The sequence below is a fragment of the Trachinotus anak genome, unplaced genomic scaffold (assembly GCF_046630095.1).
Source record: "Trachinotus anak isolate AG129_WGS33_773 ecotype Australia unplaced genomic scaffold, CSIRO_AGI_Tana_v1 ptg000003l, whole genome shotgun sequence".
NCBI lineage: Eukaryota > Metazoa > Chordata > Actinopteri > Carangiformes > Carangidae > Trachinotus > Trachinotus anak.
Window position 1 is genome coordinate 11,898,636 of NW_027273854.1, and position 22,873 is coordinate 11,921,508.

General features: G+C 41.6%; 3 protein-coding genes across 3 annotated transcripts; all 3 read right to left on the minus strand.

Annotated features, from left to right (window-relative positions):
* Window positions 1-1,296: 1,296 nt before the first annotated feature.
* uqcrc2a (ubiquinol-cytochrome c reductase core protein 2a) lies at window positions 1,297-8,885 on the minus strand. Its single transcript, XM_071473714.1, has 14 exons — window positions 8,766-8,885; window positions 7,063-7,164; window positions 6,768-6,917; window positions 6,491-6,555; window positions 6,314-6,370; window positions 6,050-6,174; window positions 5,733-5,830; window positions 5,453-5,510; window positions 3,656-3,751; window positions 3,367-3,566; window positions 3,197-3,277; window positions 3,009-3,085; window positions 2,730-2,883; window positions 1,297-1,628 (listed from the first exon to the last, which is right to left on the minus strand). Exons 1-14 carry the CDS (start codon window positions 8,796-8,798, stop codon window positions 1,545-1,547), a joined length of 1,380 nt encoding a protein of 459 aa, XP_071329815.1. The 5' UTR covers window positions 8,799-8,885; the 3' UTR covers window positions 1,297-1,544.
* An 812-nt stretch (window positions 8,886-9,697) lies between these two features.
* Window positions 9,698-17,895, minus strand: LOC139617668 (kelch-like protein 20). The gene is made up of 12 exons (XM_071473715.1): window positions 17,790-17,895; window positions 17,223-17,477; window positions 17,009-17,143; window positions 16,739-16,930; window positions 15,743-15,886; window positions 15,004-15,190; window positions 14,248-14,394; window positions 13,942-14,070; window positions 12,272-12,448; window positions 12,019-12,165; window positions 11,759-11,924; window positions 9,698-10,556 (listed from the first exon to the last, which is right to left on the minus strand). Exons 2-12 carry the CDS (start codon window positions 17,454-17,456, stop codon window positions 10,400-10,402), a joined length of 1,815 nt encoding a protein of 604 aa, XP_071329816.1. The 5' UTR covers window positions 17,457-17,477; window positions 17,790-17,895; the 3' UTR covers window positions 9,698-10,399.
* A 1,809-nt stretch (window positions 17,896-19,704) lies between these two features.
* anks4b (ankyrin repeat and sterile alpha motif domain containing 4B) lies at window positions 19,705-22,702 on the minus strand. The gene is made up of 2 exons (XM_071473717.1): window positions 22,422-22,702; window positions 19,705-21,328 (listed from the first exon to the last, which is right to left on the minus strand). The coding sequence occupies exons 1-2, from the start codon at window positions 22,580-22,582 to the stop codon at window positions 20,191-20,193; spliced, it is 1,299 nt and encodes a 432-aa protein (XP_071329818.1). The 5' UTR covers window positions 22,583-22,702; the 3' UTR covers window positions 19,705-20,190.
* Window positions 22,703-22,873: the final 171 nt, after the last annotated feature.

Here is a 22,873-nt window from a genome sequence, read left to right on the forward strand (position 1 = left end):
TTATTAATAATGCAACATTAATGCTAATAATGCAATATTATAACATGTAATAATATTAAAATTAACTGATAAAACTTCACTACAACTAGGCATAATTTAGCATGGTACACTTTTACACTGTGGTCTTGATACTTTTACTTAATTAAAATTTACAACTTAAAACTTGTTCCACCATTGTTGCATCTGATGATCAAAACTGTATTTAAAGAGGCAATAGGCAACTTTCCCCCCCCCTAGCATTTCCAAGTGGGATTAATGTTGGCGCTGCTGTCGCAAAGACTACAGTTCTGCTCATTTTAGAAAAGTCACCACCAGGACATGTTATTTATTTAGATGATCAAAATGACAATGTATTGTTTGTTTTTGGCTGCTCGCAGTAGTATTAGCAACATGGCTACTGCTATTTGCCTAGCAAGTTTTGCCACTTACTGATCTAGTAGGAATGAGGCCAACTGAATTTCGATTTTGAACCCCATCTCCCCCCCACGTCCCGGGGCTGGCTCTATAATTTGGACCGGCCGTAGGGATTACCGGGTCAAATCCCAGTGGGTTGCCCCATCTGTGGACAGCAAAAAATAAAAAAATTTTAAAAAATCCATAAAGTTGGTCTCAGCGAGTAAGTCCAGGGCCGAATTTCTGTCCCAGTTCGACCATGGTTCTCTCCATCAAGTGAATGCCCGTCTGAGGTTAACTCATATTTATCTCAGTTTATGTCAATCTCCCTGCTTGCCTTCTTTGCCTCTTCTGACAACAGTGCTCTTTCTTTTGCCGGGTAGTTTCCTCATTTACTCAGGCTGTTTCACCATCCGCCATTTCTGCTAATCATGGTAAGCTACCGATAGCTTCTGGTCGTTTTTGTTTTGGTTGCACTGTGGCAGACACATTTTCTTTGTGCCATGATTCAAGTCATAATTTTTCTGTGCAATTTCGTGCATGGTGGCAGAAAGAACTGGATGGTGAAAGTGAGGTTTATTTGGGAACCAATCTTAATGCTGAATGTGTTATTATTCTATAGCCCTTACATTGTGCAGTCAACATTTACTTCATAGTGATGTGTTAAAAGAAAAAAAGTTGCCTATTGCCTCTTTAAGGAAACTTTCAATCCTGCAAGAGAACACTGCTAAGTCATGTTTGTGCTTTTGAGTCCCCCTATTGGCTGATGAATAGAACTATATACTATATCTATTATCAGTACTAAAAATGCTTTCAGGCTGAAGGCCAACCTCGCACTCCTAACATGAAAACCTACAGTAACTCCAGATCCAGTCCAAGATACAAATTCAAGCAACAACCAGCTGTTATTACCGTCATAACTTTAATTTACATAGATATACAGTTAAATTGACAAAATACCCCAAAGAAAATTGCATTATGATTCTCCAGCTCTGAGTTGGAGCTTACACATACTGCAAGACAGACTACAAATGATTGGTGTACATCAAATGAATTGTTACAAGAGGCTGTGGCTTTGGGGTCCTCTTTCATTTTTAAGCAGCCAGGCACAGCATGCCCAAGTTAAAATCAACGGTTCTTATTCTTTCTTTTCATACTTCATCCACAAATGGTGTGTTAGCGAGGTGTCCGCTAGCTGCCATGGTCTTCTTGCTGTCCACAAATTTTTTCGCAGCCTGTAAAGAAAGGAGAGAGGTCATTAAAGTGCTCTATGTTTTGTTTTGTTTTTTTTTGAGGGGGGGGCTTTTTGTGCCTTTATTATAGAACAGTGGAGACTGACAGGAAAGGGGGTAGAGAGAGGGGAATGACATGCAGGAAAGAGTCGAACCGGTGACTGCTTGCTAAGATCGTCTTGCGGAGGTACGCGCCCCAACCACTCGACTACCGGGCCACCCAAGTGCTCTATGTTTTAACTCTTAATTCACTGCTTAGATCCTTTAGTTACTTGATGAGCGTTATCAGTCAGTGAATACAGTATCACAAATCAAATGTTTTTTACTTTACTTTTACAGCCATGTTGCAATTTGCAATTCGCAATTCAAACAGTACACAAATCCATTGGCAATCATTACATAAAGAACACAGGTATGTTTGAACATAAAAAATGAACAAGTGAATAAATTTGTATGCACATTAATAACTTTGTGCTTTTGTAGGTACATTGTTCTGGATTTACGTCCTTAATTATTTCTGCATTTATTTTTTGGGTGGCATTTTCAAACAGTCACACAACCATGTTATACTTCCACTGTCACTTTTTATTCAATATTTTTAAATACTGTTTAAAAGTGACAAAAATGTATTATTTGATCTTAATTGATGAATGAATTCAAATATCTCTGTGTATAAGTACAACAGGATGTTCAGTTTATTCCAGCAGGTAGCATTTGCAAAATGTATTGTCAGTCTGATTTATTAAATGCTGTGTTGCCTTCTAACTAAACTAGACAACTGTTAGTTGTTAGTGAAAAATTTAGAAAACTATTGAGCCATAATTGGATAATTATGAATCCAAAGCATCTAAAAAAAATAATGTGGAGAAATATTTTGAATTTGACTGGCTTGAAAGGCAATGCTGGCTGCTGTCTCTTCAGGAGGTGACTTTCTCAAAGTAACATTACCACAACAACAAATGATTCAGCAGAGACCGTGCACATGAACCAAACAATATCAGTTCTGCAACATATTTTTAGCTTAAGGCTACATGGATTGGTTTGAACTTATTTTAATCTAGAAGTTGATTGTCCTATCATCACCTCTACAGTAAAAGCACTCACCTTGACCACATCGTTCTGGGTGACAGCGTCTATAGCCTGGATAACCGTGTCAGGGGGCTGGTATGCTGCAGTGGTCAGAGCCTGAGCACCAATCTCCTCCATCAGGCCCTCAGAGCTCTCTATTGACATCAGGTACTCTGCTTTCGCCTGGTTTCTATGCAAGGATGTCAAACACAGAACATGTTCTTCTCAACTTGTCTTTCAGCACAGCAGTTCAGTGAAAATGGCACCAATAACATCTGTGTCTGATATAAAACTGCTTCTTCCCAGTGGACTCACTTTGCTCTGGTGATGTCAGCCTCTGACACATTTCCATCAGCTACGCCTCTCACTTGTGCAATGGCAGCTTTGATCACCTGCACAGAGGATGGAAACAAGCACAAGTTCAGTGAAATGCAGATTCTGGCATCTGTCTACATTTTAGATTAGGTTACATTTGTCTTGGAAGGAGTGAGTTTGGCAGTTACCTCTCCTGCAGAGTCAGCTTGTGCAATGGTATAGACGCCAAACAGGCCGGAGTCAGAGTACGAAGCATTGAAGGCTGTGGCCTGAAAGATAGCCAGAGGTCATCTGACATTAGGAGACAAAACTCTCTAAAAACAAATGCCAAATTAAAGTTTTAACTCCTTTAACTTACATCAAAGGGCTGTGTGGTAGCTTTGGCAATACCCTGACTCAGTTTGCTGGTGATGTTGGAGCCCCTCTTCACATGTGGACCAGCTCCCAGGATCCTCTGCAGCACAGTGAAGGCATTAGCTTCTGCGCTACCTGTCACACCACCCTCGCTGGCAATCAGTGCATGGACCAGATCATCATTGTTCTGCACTCGCAGCTCACCTACACACACGCACATAGCGCCGTCATGACAATATCGCAGTGGCCAATCTTAATAGAGTGCAGTGTCGCTTTTAAAGACAAGCTATTACCTCCACGGTACACAGACTTCACCACAGGTGCATCGGCCCCACTGCGGACACTCAGGAGCCCCTCGGCCACTTGCCTCAGGACAGAGTGCTTCACACCTGGACACATAAATCAGAGAGTACTCACATTAACATACAACTGAAATGGACTGAAGTGATAAATACCACACATTCCCAGGATGGAACTGCCATATTAGCATGATGTGTCATCTTACAGACATGCCAACACTTGTAGCATTTGCTTGCATACAAAAACAGCCCAATCAGATGCACAAAAATGCACACACAATGAAACAATTTGTACCATGGCTGGTTAGGGCTGGGCAATTACCTTTTTGGGACTGAAATAGACTAGGTTAAAAACCTAGTATATAGCTGGACTGCCTATGGTCAAACTGTGATTTTATAATCATGACATCATCTAACAAAATCACACATAAATCAAAGATAAATACTGTACTCTTATAAAATATGAGACAGACTATCTTTGTTTTGATTTTTTAAGTTATTTTTTCAGGCTTTTGCCTTAATTACAGTCATAGTGAAAGAGACACAGTAAAATTGGGAAGAGAGAGAGGGGATAACACCCAGCAAAGGGCCACAGGCCAAACTCCAACCCAGACACGGCCGAGACATCTTTCTTATTTTGTCTCTCACAGCCCCCATCTGGGATCCACAGCAGTTTAGCCTTTATTTACTTCCAACTCCAGAACACAACAGGCATTTCTTTATTTCCAAGTCCCTTGGTCTGATATGTAGAATTGGTCCTCGCTGTATTTTAGTACAAGACCTTGTTTTTTTTAGTCCCTTCTGTTTGCTGTGTTAAAGTTACCGTATTACCTGTTTATACAAACTCAACACTTCCTGTAATCATGTAAAATCTAAAGCTCTCTTGCGTTTCAATGGGCAGGAGCCCTTTTTTTCTTGACTGGGCTATTATTTTTGTGCTACAGTAAGCGTATTGTTATCGTATTGTCAGTCAGGACATTCCAGATTATGGGGCTGGTCCAGTCAAAAAGTATCAAAACTGACATTTAGAACCTCTTACTAACTTAATCTTGTGTCAGTTAATTTGGTAAATACTTTCTCCAATGTGTATGTTCATGAACTACTCCCTTATGTTCAGTCACGTGCCTCCGCCCATTACAACTAAGATTAGTCGTTTTCATTCAAAGCAAAGCTTGTGATATGGATGATCTGAGCAAAAACACTGAGGCTACATCAACACTACTACGTTTTAGTTTTAAAATGCATCACTTTTCAAAAACACAACATTTACACCTGGTGTCCACACCACTCTGGAGTTTCTGAGGCCAGAAAACAGAGACTTTTGGTAATGAGGCCAGAGCCGTTTTAGTGTGGGGTTGTGCTGTAGTCTGGACTGGCAGTAACAGAGACTTTTGGATTTGATGACACAGTCACGGGTCTTGCCTCCTGATTGGGTCTTATCAGTCACGACTACCAGACAGTGCTAACTGCAACAAGGATAGCGACCAAAGGTAACGCCACCAATTTGTTTAATTACTTGGAACACAATCACATTGCCAAATATTAAGAGTGCATGGCTAAAAATAAAAGAGAAACCAATAAGCATCAAAGTAATCATTCATTAATTGTACTTGAGATGAACAATTTGGTTCAGTGGAAACGCGCACGAAGTTTATTCACTTCAACAAGACTGGTACAACATCAGAGAGCCAACTATCTATTAGTAAAATGGACAAGCAAACACTAATGTGAAAGGAAAGGTGCTGCAATGAAGCGACACAGCCAGACTAGACAGCACTAGTAGTCACTCACCTACTCCTACAAGGGCCATTCTGCCAGTGGTGAAATTGTCTTCAACAAATGACTGCAGCTAGGAAGGATAAGGAAGAGGAGGAGAGATGTGTAAGAGCTGTGTATAATCTACCAAATAATGGTTTTGCTCTACATGTCTTCATATGCCAACTTCAGCTAGCTACTATCATTCTCCCCGAGATGGCAGAGAACGACTGTGTATGTAACTTGAGTTGCCCTCAAGACCATACAATGAACTATTTTCCTAAGTAGAGAAACAGAACAAAACAAAGACGCATACCTGTTTAGAGGAGACATGACCGACCATGTAGTCAGGGCAGTACAGAGAGTTGGACAGGGCATTTTTGTACGCTGCTTCATGCAACTTCTCAATTACACCTGCAGGAGAAAATGGGAGAGAGACACGAATTTCAGCCGAAGAAAACTGGGCATCCAAGAAGTAGATCCAAGGTACGCAACTAAATTTTTCTTTGGCAGCACTGACACAAGATTAAACACCTGTGCTTGTCTGATAGGTTCAATGTTGCTGTGTGATGGTATTTCCACACTGAAAAATGTAGGCAGTTAGGGAGGTGAACTGTTGCTCCTGATACTAACCAATCTGAGGACACTGCTGGGCCAAAGCCTTGTCAATCTTCACCCTGGATGTCAGTTCGTCTACTTCCCACGGCCGAAACTCCTGAGCTGTGGTCACGTTGACCAAAAACTCCAATAATGAATCTCTGGACAAACAGAAACAAGAGTGATAAAGACATACTGTGGCCATAACACGATCTTAGAGGGTTTTTAATAAAATACACATAAAACACAGGAATAATTAAGTAAAAATAACATGCTTAACATGAAGAAGGGAGCACTTACAAGTGATCTCTCAAACAGTCTGCAGTGTAGACCATGGTCTCTCTTGATGATGTCACACTGCAGATAAACAAAAGGCAGTTGGTTCAGCTATGGTTACATTGGTATTCTCCTATTTATAAATTGAAGGATAAGCAGGGACCGTCGGGGTGAAGGTGTGGAGAGACAACCTGCACTGACCTCAGGCTGCCCCCCAGTGCTTCCACACCGCGACAGATCTTGAAGGCAGATGCACCCTTGTTAGTCTATAAAAAGAAAAAATACAATTGATTGAACAATTGCGTGTAAGAAAAGTAAGCTGTCAGGCTACTGAGCTGAGATGCTGCTTCATAAACTGCAGTATATTAAAACTGTGTTCTTTATTTTCTGTAAATATGTTGTACTTCAAATGTGATAACTTTATCTATTTGCCAAATTTCTACGGCATTACACATTCACAAAATCATTCACAAGTCACCAGGTTTGCTGCCAGTCGTAACACATGAGAGACACCCTGGTTTTCCACAGTCTCATAGCGACTCCCAGCTTTCACAAACACACCCACGCTGGACAAGGGGGAGTAATTCTCCAGTGATGCTATCACCAGACCGTTTGGGAGCTTCGACACCTGAGGCAGCAAAGAAAAATGTTACTGGAAACTTACGATCAAACTGTAAACATGATGATTTTCCTGCATTTACTTGCAGTCCTTTTTCCTGATCAAACTTACTACCCTGAACGGCTATTCACATGTAGACAAGAGCAGCACCTACCTGGACATTTTGAGGTGGGGGACTTGCAGCTGTGGAGGGTTTCAAGCCTGTGAGAGGTTCAGTCAGAGCCTCAATCCTCCTGGCAGCAGCATAGCAACGCTTCTGTGGTCAGAGGTGACACCATTTAAGGAGAATGACAAGACAGTGCTGAACTACTTGAACTATCCTTGACGTAACCTAACAAGATGTCTATGTGAGAGTTGTACAGCTTCAAATTGTGTAAACATTAGGCTCAAGTTAAATAGCCAGTTGGAGAATTATATAGTTTCTCTCGCAGGCTCAAGTGCAAGTGCTGCACAAAGTCCGGCTGACATTTGATGGAACAAATCCTTACCCCACAAAGATTAACATGACCTATGATGTTTCATAGCACCTGTAAACTACCTTACCATATTATAGGTAAATGAGCGCTTGAGAGACTTGTAGATTAGTGGGTTCCCAACCCCTCCTCCAGTGGGTCGCAAGATAAATATGAGGGGTCACCATTTGTTTATATCATGTTCATTTCATCCCTGACTTTTACTTATACATATGTTACTACATAATCTTACCTCTTTCAACCTCTAAAAGTGATTCAGATAAAACAAGGAAAAAGACCTAGTCACAACCTATCGGCAACATGTAACTGCACACAAGGGGTCTCTAATTCACATTGTGATGTTCTAGGGATCTTGAGTAGAGCTGCAACAATTAGTCGATGAATGCATTAGTCAATCAACAGAAAAACAACCAGTAACTATTTTGACAAGTGATCAATTATTTACAGACCAAAAATTGTATTGTATCAAATTAAACAGAATATCTGTTGGCCTGACAAAACAAGAAATCTGAGATGGATTTTATAATTGCCAGATTGATTATCATGGTTGCACATCGTACAACTACTATGTATATTATCTGCATTATCATGTCATATTGAATGTGTTTTCATGATTGAGTAGTATTAATTATGTCAGTAAAATGTCAAAAATAATGGCACATGGAAAAGCGATTACTAATTTTGTCTGGCAGCAGACAACTCTCTGTCTTTGTAGTTAGTTTTACTTGCAAATAAACCAAAAAAAAAAAAAGATTTTTTCATCAGCTAATGACTGATTCCTTAATGTTTATACACTTGTTCATTTCCTTCTATGGCAGGTCAAAGAGCAGACCCGTCTTGAAGAAAGGTGGGGTGAGTGGTCTGAAATGACCCGTGCAAATATAGTACACTGAGGCCACAATCACACTGAATGTGTCCTGTCAACAAAGCCTGGGGATCCTGTGATGGTGTGTTCGTAAAATGTTAGCCTTTCACCAAAGTATGACCAAATTAGGGGTGTTGTTCGCTTCAAGACACCCGGATTAAGAAATTGGGGATTCGGCTTCAGAGATGACCTTCAACAGAAACACATGAAACTACGACAGACAGCTAAGCTAAACCGAAACAACACGTTTTAACTGCACATGTAACCCGCATTTTATCTGACTTTCGGTGTATGTGAATGATACGGGAAGAAGGTGTAACTTAACTCTGCTGTAAAACCATGCGAGCTAGCCTTACATTAGATAAACCTGCATTAGCTTGTCACCTAGCAAGCTAACTAGCCGCCGCGCTAACTACGGCTAGGTGCGGATTCACATTTCAAACAGGTCTAGAAGCACAACGAGAAATGTTCAGGCCCTGTAGCTGAAACAGTTCAAAACGACAAAAACACAGGACTCACGGGAAGACTGTTCAGAGACCGGATTCCTCTCATGACTCCAGACTCTCCTTCAGCCGGTACAGAAAGACAGATATGGCGGCGGGTTGACGTCTCTCCCACAATCCACTGCGCCGTGCAGCCGAGCAAAGATGATTTAGGAGACCAAGATGAGGAGTCTCAGCCGCTTCCGCGGGTTTATACTGCATTTCATTCACAGAGAACATTTTGGAGACCCTTCTCTCATAATTATGACTTTCATGTGTCACAGTTATGGCTTAATAACTACAATATTATGTAATTTTACAGGACAAATGGACAAACAATCTTTCCTTTAAGGCCTTGGTTAAAAATGTCTGTGGGGGTAAGGGTGTTTGCAAAATCAGACAATTAAAAGAAATACACAAACAAATCAAATTAAGAAACTACAACAACAACAACTACAACTACTACTACTGATGATAATAATAATAATAATAATAAACAGAGCTATAAATAAAAAAATCAGAAATGGGCTAAAGACCAATTAGAATACTGCTACAAATTAACAAATTCCAAATGTCAAATAGAGCTGCATACCAATTAACCAATCAAAACTGAGCTGAAAACAAACTAACCAATCAGAATAGAGCTACAAATTAACCAATCAGAATACAGCTACAAACCAACGTGGCCACCAATATCTGATAAATGAGTGTTTGCACAATATTTGAAGAAATTCCCTCCCAATGTTTCTAAGCTATCACATTCACGAGAATGGGATGAAGGAATTACTGACCTGAAAACATATGCCTCTTATAACTAAGAACTTATTTTGGGGGGAGGGAATTGAACACACAAACACACAAATTGGTAGTCTACAAAAACTTTTTACCTTTAAAGTACTAAAGGACTTTTCTGGAGTGTATTTGTTTTTAGACTATTCTTTGAAATAGAAAAAAAAACATACACCATCATTCACAGTAAAGAATTAAACATCTTTATTAGAACCCAACTGCATTTAAAGTCACTAAAATGCATGATGCACACAACATTACAAAAATATACTTAACATGTTACAGGTAGTAAAGACAATCATTCAAAACTTGCAAAGTTTAATTACAAAAACACTGCTCACACATAGACAATCTTTTTCACAGGCGATCTTGAAAATATTCACAACTCAATTCTTTGGCCCATAGAGCATCTTTTGATAAAGTGAGATGTTAACTATTTTTTTTTAAACAAACATTCTCACAGATAGTCACACCCCAATAAATACATCACATAATAATGATACAAAAATACACTATGGTGGATGGGAAAATCTTCACAGATTAGAGGTGCTCTGACATAAAAACAATAAACATGTTCACATCGTACAGAAGGTGAGTTCAGACTGCTGACTGAGTCATGTGTCATCAACGTTTCCTTTGTCTCTACACCAAAGGAGGGACCCAAGAGAGTGAGAGTCTTTCCGCAAGTCGTCAGTGATTTAAAAAAAAACAAAAAAACAAACCCGACTACTTTTTGCCAACAGTAACAGCTCAAACAGCGCTGTGGCAAATCCAGGCATCACTTCTCAGCTCGCTGGTCTCCACAGCTCTGAGCTTAGTGGTGCGGTGTCCCTGAAGAGGGTGCGGATAATAACAGGAAAGATTCCTCCATGATGTCCTGCTTCAGTTGTCATTTGGCGTCCCAGGACAGCTGATCATGTGGGCGTCCTTCCTCAGCTGGAGAGACACACAGCTGAGCCAGCTGCGACTGGTGGGCATCTCCCCGACAATCTCCCAGGTGTCTGTCTCGTCACAGAACCTCTCGATAGTGTCGTGATATCTGCATGTAAAACGATCTGCATTAAACTCAACAGCAATTCGAACAGACCTTTTCCCTAAGAAGAAAGGCTGTAAGTATGTTTGTTTTTAATCTACAGGAACTAAATCAGGTGTGGTCATTCCTTTTTGCAATTTCACTGCATCTGAACGTTTCATGAAGATTAGATAATGTCACACACGATTAATTGTTTATTCTTTGTATTTACTTACCACTTAGTAATATCACATGAGAGGCAGTGCTGTTTTACGGAATATCAACATGGCTGTGATTTAGTCCTGGGTGTGGAGCTGCAGGTAGCACAACCTCAAGTGTGATATTACTTTTATACAACAGTTCTATAAGTGCAATTTAATGGCTGACAGTAATAATCTACAATAGATTATAATTTGTTTGTTTATTTAATTATTTATTTCGCTCCTACACAACAAAAGATCCACAACAGGAGTGGACTGTTGCCAAGCAACACAAACATTTTCCAGCACACTAGCTTGCTGGCTACACTGTGTAGTACATGTTACTACAGGCCATCTACTTTGCATCATGTACATTTATCAGTATGTTTCCATTAATTGTTCCACCAGTGGAATAAGTGCCTCTTGTCCAGTCAAATTTCTTGGTTGAAAATAACTGTTGTCTAATGTTGCATGACTGTGATGTTTGAATGGGTGCAAAAGAGGAAATGGTGGATGATGGAGAAACCATGTAAACAGAAAACTAAGTGTTTTATGTATGGTTCACAATTTCTGCTTCATTAGGCTACGTAACTGCACTGAATCAAATATCCGATAAAGGTTTGTTTCCCCTGTTTACTCAGCTTGTTTTCTCAAGAACAACCTTCCCTTTGTCTTACTCTTTTGTTTGTATTATCACATTCACACACACTTGTTCTCTTTGTCTAGTTGGTGAATCAACTGCATATCACTTTCTGTTTAAAGTATAAAAACATTAAAAGAAATGTCAATCCCTCGCCTAATATTGATAAGTGATTACCTTCTGTGTGAATGAAGCTGTACACAATCTGTGGCAGACAGAAGATTTTACCAATCAGTGACATTAATGTTTGCAAACTCTGCCCAAATAGTTCATTGTGAAATACTCGCTGTGAAGCAGTAAATGTAGACCCTGGTACTCATTTTTGAAATGCAGCTAAAATTTAGATGACCATTATGTGTACAAGCAACTTTTCTGAATAACCCCCTCACCTGTCCCAGCCTTCTTCTCCTCCCAGGACATAGATCTTTCCATCCACCACGGCAGCACCGGGCCGGTAGCGTCGCTCTTTCATGGGCGCGCACATGGTCCATTGGTTGGTCTTGGGATTGTAACACTCCACCTTATCTGTGTTCTCCGTCGAGGCATGCCATCCGCCTGGAAGAAGGAATGAGAGATTCAGCAACAGAGAAGACTGCGGCTGTTGATTGGTGAGCACTGTGATTCAGGAAGAGGCTGAAAAGTGTGATACCTATAACATAAATCTTTCCTTTGAGTGTACAGGCTGCAGAACCGGAGCGAGCGATCTGCATCGGAGCAACCTCTGTCCATACTGCCGTTTTAGGGTTGTACACCTGGGCGAGGTCTGTGCCATCTCCATCCTCTAGGACTGCACCACCTACCAGGAAACAGAGAGACACATGGATACACAAAACAAATGAAAAATAAATGAATAAAATACAACCTGAAGAATAACCTGCATGTATACGACCTGCGTTTCATACCAGTAACATAGAGCAGTCCGTCCAGGGCCACCACAGCAGGACTTGTGACGGCCATCTTTACAGACTCTGTGAACTGCCAGGAGTTGGTGTGGGGGTTGTAGCACTCCACCGAGTCCAGACGAGACCGTCCCTCCCACCCTCCCACTGCATACACAAACCCGTCCAGCATCACCAGGCCTGAGAGAGAGAGTTGAGTGAGGGAAAATCCACTAATGAGTCACCAATGATGCCAAAGTTTTACATAAACATGAAAGACATTTTACTTTAGAGCTTCTAAATGTACTTGTCACCTGCGTGAACTCAATAAAACATGACATTGCTTTAAGTCATCATCTCTAATTCTGTTGTTGTTTCACTGTTTTCTGTCCAGTTTGAGGAAAAGTTCCTGATACTGACTAAATGTTCCAGGAACCTTCCGAGTTTGTCGACCGCAATGTTGATCAGGAATAGTAGTAGTTGTGTCACCACATCCCAACAAGAACGACTAAAACAAACACAGCAACAGTGACCACAAATTTCTACTGAATCTGAATCAGCCAGGACAACCCGCGCTTTAACACTGAATAATGGTGGAGAATGCTTGTTGGCCAAACAAAGACTTCCAGGCCCTCATTAGTATTTAGGCAGAGGAGGCCATTCAGAGGGAGCTGGAGTTTTTTTCCCCCCTCAGTGTGTAGCAGGAACTAGGACACTTCACAGCCAAACACTTCAGCAAAGGATGCTTGTGCTGTCGATTCAGTGCCACTTCTTTTTTCTGCTCCAGAAAACGAAAGGGAAACTCCACCACTCAGATGCATTTAAGTCTATTTACAGAACAGAGGGGAGAACTACTGCTCAGTGAAAAAAGGTCGTATAAAGTCTTTTGTGCCTCCAGATGTGGCTGGGCAAAGTCGATCCTTTTGCCATATGTAAGTTTTCTCTGCCACCGAATGTGTTTTATCGTTGTGAACTTGCTGGGATGGGGTGGTGGTGCTGGTGGTGGTGCTGGTGGTGATAATGGTCGCTCGCCAAGAGCTTCAGCCATCATTGTGTTCCCAAGACAAGAGTTTAAAGTACACCCTCTGATCAGTGCTACTTCTTCATCCTCTCATGCTGAACTCAAGGCAGACTGGACACTACACTGACACACTATCACGAGGTGAGAGACAGAACATGCTAACTTCAGTAGAAGAAGAAAGAAGTGATAGAAATAGACAAACAAAAACAAGAGTTAACATGGCTGTTGTTTTTTACCACTGGAGACAGGCCTTAGCGAGTAAATGAAGTTTGATGCTGAACTTCGAGACTGGAAAGTAAACAGCTGTTAATGCTTAGCTTTAGCACCTTTACGCAATGTCACCTGAGTCAGTGTCAGCTGGGGCTGAAGACTACAAACATCTGCAACCACAAATGGGGAGTTCAAAGCTAAAATAACTGTAAACGTAAAATGCTCCTGTAAGACTGAGTTGTGGGAAAAGAAAGGACTCATTTTTTAACATGCAATCAAGTATAGTAAATGAGCAAACGGTGGAAATCACTGAAAGATGATGTGAGGTACTTTGTGGTGATGTAAGTATTTTGGTGCATGATAAAGAAGGGCCTGGTGTAGCTGTTCTATTACTGTAACAGCTGACTAAATGTATGGCGTGATATACTGTACTTCATCAAATGTCATAATGCAGCAGCCTCACCTAACTCTGATCGAGCTACATTCATGGGGGCCATCTCCATCCAGGAGTCAAAGCAGGGGTCATAGCGCCACATCTCCCTGCTGGCTGAGCCGTCAGGAAACTCCCCTCCTGCTAAATACAGGGTGGAGTCTACACAGAGACAGAGAGGAGGAGGAGGAGGAGGAGGAGTGGGAGCGGAGGGACAGAAACATGTCACTTGTCATGTGCACTACATCTAAGCTTCGTTACTCGTTTGAGAGGAGGCACAATATGGAGTCAGTTATGAGTGAGTTTTCATCGAAGAAGAAACTGACGGCGGCTCCTCACCTGACACGACCAGCCCATGTTTGCTCACAGCGAAGGGCAGGCAGGCCAGGTTCTTCCACTGATTCGTCACAGGGTCGAAGCTCTCGACGCTGCGCAGCACCACTTTGTCGTCCTCTCCGCCGACTGTCACTATCACTTCAGCTGTCCCTGTTGCCATGGCAACAGGGGGAGAGGAACAGAGAGGAGTGAGCCGAGGCATTCCCCTGTAGGATACAATGTAGTGGTGTGTCGGGCTGCAGCTAATGATTACTTTGATTGTCTTTTATTTTATCTGCCGACTCTTTTCTCTATTGATTGATTGATTGATTTGGTTTGGTAAATAAAACTTGTCTCACAACAAGTTTTAAAAAAATGCTCATGAGTCCAGAATCCAATCATATGTGTTTTAATATCATAAATTCAAAATTTCACATTAAAGAAGCTGTGAACCACTGACCTGTCATTTTTACTAATCAAAATAATAACAATAAAAATGACTGATTTATTAACTGACTAAGCACCTAGAGTGTAGGGGGCAGAAACCAGGTGTGTGAGCTGTCTAACAACCTGTTTAATAACTGAAAATGAGCCAATAAAAGTCTAAGTTTAATGTATGTGAGACACAAAGATACAAAAGAGAAAAAAAAAAAAATCAATTAAAGCACAAAAGGAAAACACACTAAATTGAAAGAGATGGACACAGCCTCTACCCATAATGAAAATATTTGTTACATTGGCTCTCAGTCGTTCTGAATGTACACGTGTGAGAGTGTTTACCGGTGGATCTGCGAGGCCTCGCTCTGGGGCAGTAGAGCTCTCCACGGCGGTCCTTGAGCAGCAGGTAGTCCTTGGCCTCGGAGATGAGCCTCTGGCAGCCCTGGTTCTCCTTCACCACATCCAGAGACTCGATCACATCGTGGAGGTAGTAGGGGCTGATCAGAGGCAGGCGGATATGCTCGAGGACCTTGGAGAAACACATAAGAGGAGAGGAATCTCATTAACTTAGACAGCTCATCTTAGTTGCCACTGTGTGTCTAATGTAATGTAACTTTTATCTGACAGGTGAATTTGAGACTCATGGTCCACCTTGGTAGCACCATGGATGGATTACTGAATGGTCCGACCAAACATAGGGGTGCTGAAGGAGCGCAGGGGGGCCCCTGAGCAGGTGACTGTTTAAGCCAAAAGTACAGATGTCCCAATAGGATTTTTACAGTCTGGATCTTTATGTAATATAGTATCTGCTGAGAGAGTGTAATCTAATATTTATTTCTACTACAGTTTTGCTAATTTTTCCTGATACTGCTACACAGCACATACCAGTGGGCCATGCACTTCTGAGGGATATGCTTGGGATTACCGTCGCCCCAAACACTCAACAAAGACATGTTCAGTGCTACTGCAATCTCCGCTACAATACATCCACAACAAAACGTGCATCTTCATACGACAAATCTATGTCTCCAGCGAGCTTAACTATAGCACCTGAGCTTGTGTAAACGCAAGTGAATCTGACCTTTTCAAAGCTCTGTTTGCGAGTGGGGCATTTATTCAACCACAACATGGCGGCCTCAAACACCACCTCCTCTTTGGGCACATTGAGTTGGTCATTGGCAATGATTTCTGTCAGCTTGTCCACACACAGAGACAGGAACTCCTCCTGGGGGGAAAAAAAAATGGTGGAATTAGAGCATGATTCATTTAATTTTGTGCAATTTACTCGGCCTGCTTTCTAAACTCACACTATCCATAGAAGTTAATCACTCATAGGCCTTGGTTCGAGTGCTGACAGGCAGGTAGATTATCTCTGTTAAACCCCCTGTCACACATGAAACCCACAACACTGCCAGGCTCAATTATCCTGGTCAGGTGCTGGTGGCTAGTTTGTACACAGTGTTTCTGAAATAACTTCCCTTCATTTCACCCAGAAAAAACACTGTTTGATTGAATTGACGTTACATTCTTACACATGTTCACTCCGACATCTAATGCCTCCGCTGACACCGAGCAGCTCCTCTGGCCCATCAGGGATAAGCAGTCCTCAGCAAAGAGTGAAGACGAAGACTTAAAACTGTGTCTGTTCTCGGATTGCTGTGTGGGCCATATGATAACTAGGTGCTTTTTTGAGTTTTTACTATTGTTGTGGAGTCTTGGTCTTTGAATCAGGTGAGGTGACCTACATTTACTATAAACGCCGCAGAAAACCTTCATGTCGTTGTGAAAAATTTACCCCATTTTTTTTAGATATTTAATGAAGTAGTGTAACCACAAACAGACATTCCCATCTGGTTAGTTTTTCTAAACACTTGTTTATCAGTTGACTTGGCAGAAAATACTTTATCACAATATAAATTGTATCACAATACAAAATTAACTACACCCTGATTGAAAATTTCATCCACCTATAGTTGGGAGTCTATCTGACATTGCACTTGGTTACTGCTGCAAACATGTCAGACTACAGGAGTCAACACTACAGTGATAATATAATATGGCTCCGTCAGCCTCTCACCTGCTGATAAACGCTGCTGAAGTGCTCAAGGATGTAGTCCATGCTGCGTTTCTCCAGCATCTTACAAGAATGGGCCTCGGCAAAGCAGTGAATCCCCACACAGTTCATCTCGTCCATCTGACGCTCCATGAAACGACAGCAGGCCTCTCTAACAGCCATCACGTCCAGCAGGTTGGCTGCTGCCAGCAGGGCCTGGGAACAAATTCAGTGCTAGTTCGGCACACATGCCGTTTCAGAAGGAAAGAGAGAAGGTAAGAGTGGACACCTTACCTGCACATTTGCTTTTGAGATGTAGACCTCTGATGTGTAGGCGTAGCTCACCAGCATGCCAATCATCTGAGGTTCAACTCCATTGATGGCAACGCGCTCCTGTTTGGACTCTATCAGGTCAGTGGAGAACATTGCCTGAGGAGACACACAATTCACATGATAAACGTGAACTTGTGCTTGCCACTGACAGGGGTGTGAGGAAGGCTGTGTCTACCTGGAAGTAAGAGCTGAAAGAGGCCAGCACAATGCGATGACAGGGGAACTCCTGCCCCCCACAGCACAGCGTCACATCACAGAAGGCGTTGTTGAGCCGCAGGCTGTTCAGGCCCTGCAGGACAGTGCCGGGGTGCCTGGTCTCCACAAACAGGTAGTCCTCCTGCACCGGGAAGGTGACGTTCATAGCGGGGGGAGACGGCAGGCTGGCGTTCACGGCAATGATTTCAGCCATGTCTCGCTCTGCTATGCAAACCTGGGAGTCAAAACAAGAGAGACTGAGGGCACTTCGGCGTCTGACTTTCACACCGGACAACGATTTGATTTCCAGCCGGTCATCTGAGTCTCGGTAAATTAGCTCTAATGCGAGAATTAAATTAGCAGAAGTCGCAGGTGAAGCAACAAGGCGAAGAGAGTGGCAGCCTGAGATTGTCTGTCAGCTAATGAGGCTTAGCACACGGAGCGGCCGGGCGGCGCAAACGAGCTGATATCCACCGAGTCAAACTAAGGAGTCGTTTCAGGAGGACACATACAAAGTACGGACAGCTGTGTCGGTGAAACACATTACCTGTTAGACATGGTCGTGACAGCTACAGTGCAGACGCACTCTCCCACATAGACCCCGTCAGGCGTCAGACAGTAATACCCAGCGGCTGCCACCGGAAGCCCCTCCCACTCACGCAGCTCAAGTCAAGATAGTTCGCCCCCTCGCAATTCCTGCTTCGTTCAAGCGGCCGGCAATAACGAACGGTAACACAAATAATACACACAGTGGTCACATAAAAAAGTATGTAATGAGTATACCATCTTTTTAAAACACCAAGAAATATGGTTTTAAACTTACAATCACAGACATGTTTTTTTGGGGGGGGGCAAAAATAAAATCAAAAGTGATTGTTTGCAAAATATTACGCTGAGATAAGAAAAAAAAATATTTTTGTCTTGAAACTCAAATCTCTTATCAAGGTTGAATTACCATCCAGGCAAAAATATTTGGAAACAATTGGAAACATTTTTTAAATCATTAAATATACAGTATATATACAACCCTATTTCCGTAAAAGTTGGGACACTGTAAAATGTAAATAAAGACATGACCCAATGGTGTGAAAGTCATGTAAACCCACATTTAATTGAAAATAGAACAAAGACAACATACCAAATGTTGAAACTGAGAATTTTTTATTGTTTAATGAAAAATATGTGCTCAACTTGAATTTGATGCAAACAACGTGTTTCAAAAAAGTTGGGACAGGGGCAACAAAAGACTGGAAAAGTAGTGTAATGCTAAAAAAAGAAAAAAAACAAAACACCTGGTTTAATATCTCACAACTGATTAGGTTAACTGGCAACAGGTCAGTGGATGATTAGGTATAAAAAGAGCCTCCCAGAGAGGCAGAGTCTCTGCAGTGAAGATGGGGAGAGGTTCACCACTCTGTGAAAGACTGCCCAGCGCAACAATTTAAGAATAATGATCCTCAACCTAATGAGTGAGAGTGTATTTTATCTCCTCCTCAAAATAGTAGACTTATTGTAAATGGTAAATTCTCATCACGCCTCCCACCTAAGCTTCATTACTAACTTTATTGTCTTACTTTGAACTTTTTTTTCTCATCCTTGTCACCTTTTCACATTCTTATTTTTTGGTACAAGGTCACATTAACTGACGTCCATTTTTGGGATTAAAAATTCTGATAAACCCATCCATATGTGCCTAACCGTACTGCCCTCTCGTGAACCAGAGTCATCATCACTTCTCTTTTCTGTCCTGCACCGGTTGCCTTTCTCATCATCATCTCCACCCACAAAGTAAACACTTGCACACATGGCGGTGGCTGGATTCATGCACTCTGGTGGAGATTGGTGCCCCCAGACATTTGACAGGGGAAGCAGAAGCATGCATTTTAATTCACATCATATATATTGCTTATTTACACATCCAGCAGACATACACCAACATTCATGTCTCCGAAGAAACCCCCCTGATCTCTACCTGCTTTTTGTTCACCAACTAATTGTTGACCTTGTCTGCATTTTGGTTCTGGGCTGGCAGTATTCAGCAGGTTTGTCTGAAAACAGCTTCATGGAGTGTTTTTCCTTTGTTTTTCCCTTAGGCTCTAAAGTTCATTTCTGAAAAAAAAGAGCACCAACTGTAATCCAGCTTAATACATTTTTCTAACTGAATCCAGAATAAGATCCAAATCTGGTTAAAATGATTGTACATGTGCACACTGTGCATGTGTTGTCAAAGTGAGGAATTTAGTTCTTTACTTTCTTGTTTCTCACCTTTATTGGGTTCAGTTCTTTCAGCTTCTATACTTCACAAAAATGTTGTACCTTGTGCAGACCAACGTTTTGTCCCTAAATGGAAGCTGAATCCCCACAATGTAACTGTGTGAGCATACCTACTCTATGTCCCCACAATATGATGAATGCAAGTGAGCACACACAGACATATTTGAGTCACAGAATGTTACCTTGGAGGCATTATTGTCTACAGATTTTATTTATTGGACAATTAGGTTGTTAAAAGTCAAAAATAATAATAAAAAATACAACAGCACAACCAAATCAGACCACTAACCCTGTTATCTCATCAATGGAGAGAAACAGTCACCAATTCTCTTTGAAAACACCTCTTGTTTTTGTCTACGCAATGACATTGGTGATAATAATAAAGTGTCTGGCCATGCGTCCATTGTTTTTTATTTTGTTTTAAATAATACTAATTTTCTTCTGTTTTTGAACCAGACTTCAAGAAGGTATCAATGATACTGTGGATCCAGACTCTCCTGTTTTGCTGTTTGTAATTGGTTATAACATGGATAATAGTGTATTAACAGTAGAGACAGAGTAGTGAATCATTGTTGTTTTATAGAGAAAATCAAATAACTATCTCTCTTTACAGAAGATACAGACTGATTTTAGGTTTCACACAGGATTAAAAATCATATTCATGTTTTATTGGCTCACAAGCAGCTGTCCTTCATGATGCCTGGACTCTCCAGTGCGTTCTTTCTGCGAGCGGCAGCTTCCAGGATCTTTTTCCTGGGTCCTAGCTGGATGCGAATGCCCTTCAGGTCTTCATCAGAGCAAAGCATGAGCGCCTCCAAGTCCAGGTGCTCTCTGTTGAATGCGAGGGCAAACTGCGTCAAGGATATGGCAGACAAGAACGCATCCAAAGGAGAGGTTTCCTCATCTTCATCATCATCCAGACCCAGATCTTCCTGATCCCAGGGCAGATCAGCATCACCTGCCCCCTCAAAGCCATCTGCATCTTCCTCTGCCTCAAACAACTCGTTCTGAATGAGGTAGCCAAGATTTTCATTGTTCCCACTAGGCATCTCCTCTGACTCTAGCCCCATCTTCTTCATGAAAATCAGACCTCCAAGACCAGGACGGTTGAAGATGGACTGTTTTACTTGGCCTGGTTCTTCATTGTCGTCATCATCTTCAAAGCCTCCCATTCCCTCTTCGTCTAACATGTTTTCATCCTGCTCATTGAAGACATCCAGAAACTCTGGCTTCTCAGATGCTCCGTTCTCCTGCTTGAGGAAAATAACATTCCCATCTCCTCCTGATCTCTGCAGTGTGCCTTTATCTTTTTTCCCAAGCTTCTTCTGAAGGGTGCCTTTAAACCTGGCTGTAAGAGAGCCAGATTTATCAGCAGCAATAAGCTGGGAGAACTGCTCATTGACGCTGCTCATGGTGCCAGCATTTGAGAGTGATGATGCCATGCTGGCCTCCGAAACGGACCCAGTATTGCTTCCTCCACGGTGCATTTTATCCATCTTGCTCTGGTGTTTCTTCTTCACCTTCTCACAGAGCTTCACACGTTTCTCCGCTTCTTTCATGGCTTCCTTCTTTAGATTGGCGACCTTCTTGGGGTTTTGGTTGGTCTGCTGTGAGGCAGCAGTGTCTAGAAAGCGCACACAGTCCATGTGGTCACGAGAAGCAGCAACGTCCATGGCTGTGTGGAATTCATTGTCCAGTGCAAAAAGGTTGGCACCAAAGTTGACCAGAAAGCTGATGATTTTCTGGTGGCCATTGGCTGCTGCATGGTGCAACGGTGTGTTTCCCCAGATGTCACTCCTGTTGGGGTCTCCTCTGTATGACACAAAAGCAAATTTTGATTTAAAGTCATAACCTCCAACTTTTTCATTGTTGGTTATTACTGTCTATGACCTGTTGATTCAACCTCTAGTAAAGCCCTAATACGTTTCTGAACATCAGTTACAATTGCAGGACTTTAACAAATGATATATTAAGTGTTAAGTCGTGAGCTTTGAAGGTGCTGGTAGTTGGATTTTGTTACCTTCAGACAAAGCCAGGCTGACTGTTTCCCCCTTATGCTAAGTAATATGTACAGGGGTGTGGTATCAATCTTGTCATCTAATTCTTAGCAAGAAGATGAATACTTTCCCGAAATGTCAAACCATTCTCTTAAATATGAGTCAGGAATTAAAGTCTTAAAAAGTCTTAAAGTCTTTGTAAAGTATAAAGTCTTTCATATACCCAAAATACTTCTACTTAAACATATAACAATATAATACTAAACATTTTTGAAGATAATTGGTAAACTATTAAGATTGAAAGTCCTCGGGCGCTGTGCCTCATTGTCACAGCCATAAAAGTCCTGATTGCTGTAATACTGCAATACCTTGTCATAAATCCCAGCTCAAGCTGGTAATGACTAAAGCGGAAATGCTTCAGTTAATTCTGGCCACGTAGGCGAGACCTGTGCTATGCCCTACTAAATATCTTCCAAACATTTTTTCTCAACCTCATTTTTCAGTAAGAATGTTGTTCTAGGTCTTAGCCTGTCTTTTGTTTTATTGAAAGAGGGATGGAGGTGGGGGTGGTGGTGGTAGAAACAGGGCTCTTTTGTTTCACAGGATGGCTTTGGTTGATTAAACATTTGGCTCAGCTCATGGGAGAGACTAGTTCAAAGGAAAGAATTAAGTTTTACTTTAGTTTAATTTTAGGGCTAATGCATTAAATATTACATTAGAAGTTTGTCTTAATATTTGTATTTACATAAGTGCAACAATGTAACTAAACTATCTGACATCAACATATTTCAAGAAATGACAGGAAATGAAAGTAGTAATAATGAAAAAATAACTTGCTATGGCCGCAGGTCAATTGAAAGCTATATGTGATGAAACACAGGTGAGAGAGAGGAGTGTATAATGCTTACTCTCTGCTGCATATGAGCTGAAGAGCATCGACATGTCCATGGAAAGCAGCCAGTAAGGTGGGAGTCATGCCATCTTCATCTGCAGTGTTCAGGTCCTTCCTTGTGGCCTCCTTCAAGAGGTCCAAGTAGCCGTCGATCGCTGCTTTGTGGTACCTGGTCATCTTCTAAAAGAACAGAAGAGGTCCCAACAAATCCACTCTGGTCGGATGCGCAGACTGAAGCGACCGCAGACCCGAGCAAACAGACTGATGACTGGGCGTCAACATGTCAGCAGCCCAGAGCCATAAAACAAAAGCAAAGTCCAGTTCACTGCTGTCAGCTAAAGCATTTCTTCAAAAAAAAAAACATTACTGCTCAAGCTAATTCTTTTTTTTTTTCTAGAATTCTGACTTTATTTTTTATTTTTTTATTTTTTATTTTTAGAATTCATCTCAATCAATCAATTAATCTCA

Bases quoted from the DNA above. Each gene is read 5' to 3' on its own strand.
- uqcrc2a (XM_071473714.1), bottom strand. From the start codon at position 8,798: ATGAGAGGAATCCGGTCTCTGAACAGTCTTCCC. The intron at 7,165-8,765 runs GTGAGTCCTGTG...CTCTGACCACAG, and splicing joins GGTCTCTGAACAGTCTTCCC to AAGCGTTGCTATGCTGCTGC. The intron at 2,884-3,008 runs GTGAGTCCACTG...ATCCTTGCATAG, and splicing joins GCTGACATCACCAGAGCAAA to AAACCAGGCGAAAGCAGAGT.
- LOC139617668 (XM_071473715.1), bottom strand. From the start codon at position 17,456: ATGGCTGAAATCATTGCCGTGAACGCCAGCCTGCCGTCTCCCCCCGCT. The intron at 17,144-17,222 runs GTAGACACAGCC...GTGTCTCCTCAG, and splicing joins CTTTCAGCTCTTACTTCCAG to GCAATGTTCTCCACTGACCT. The intron at 15,191-15,742 runs GTCAGATTCACT...TGTTTCTCCAAG, and splicing joins GCAAACAGAGCTTTGAAAAG to GTCCTCGAGCATATCCGCCT.
- anks4b (XM_071473717.1), bottom strand. From the start codon at position 22,582: ATGACCAGGTACCACAAAGCAGCGATCGACGGCTACTTGGACCTCTTG. The intron at 21,329-22,421 runs GTAAGCATTATA...TGTGTCATACAG, and splicing joins CAGCTCATATGCAGCAGAGA to AGGAGACCCCAACAGGAGTG.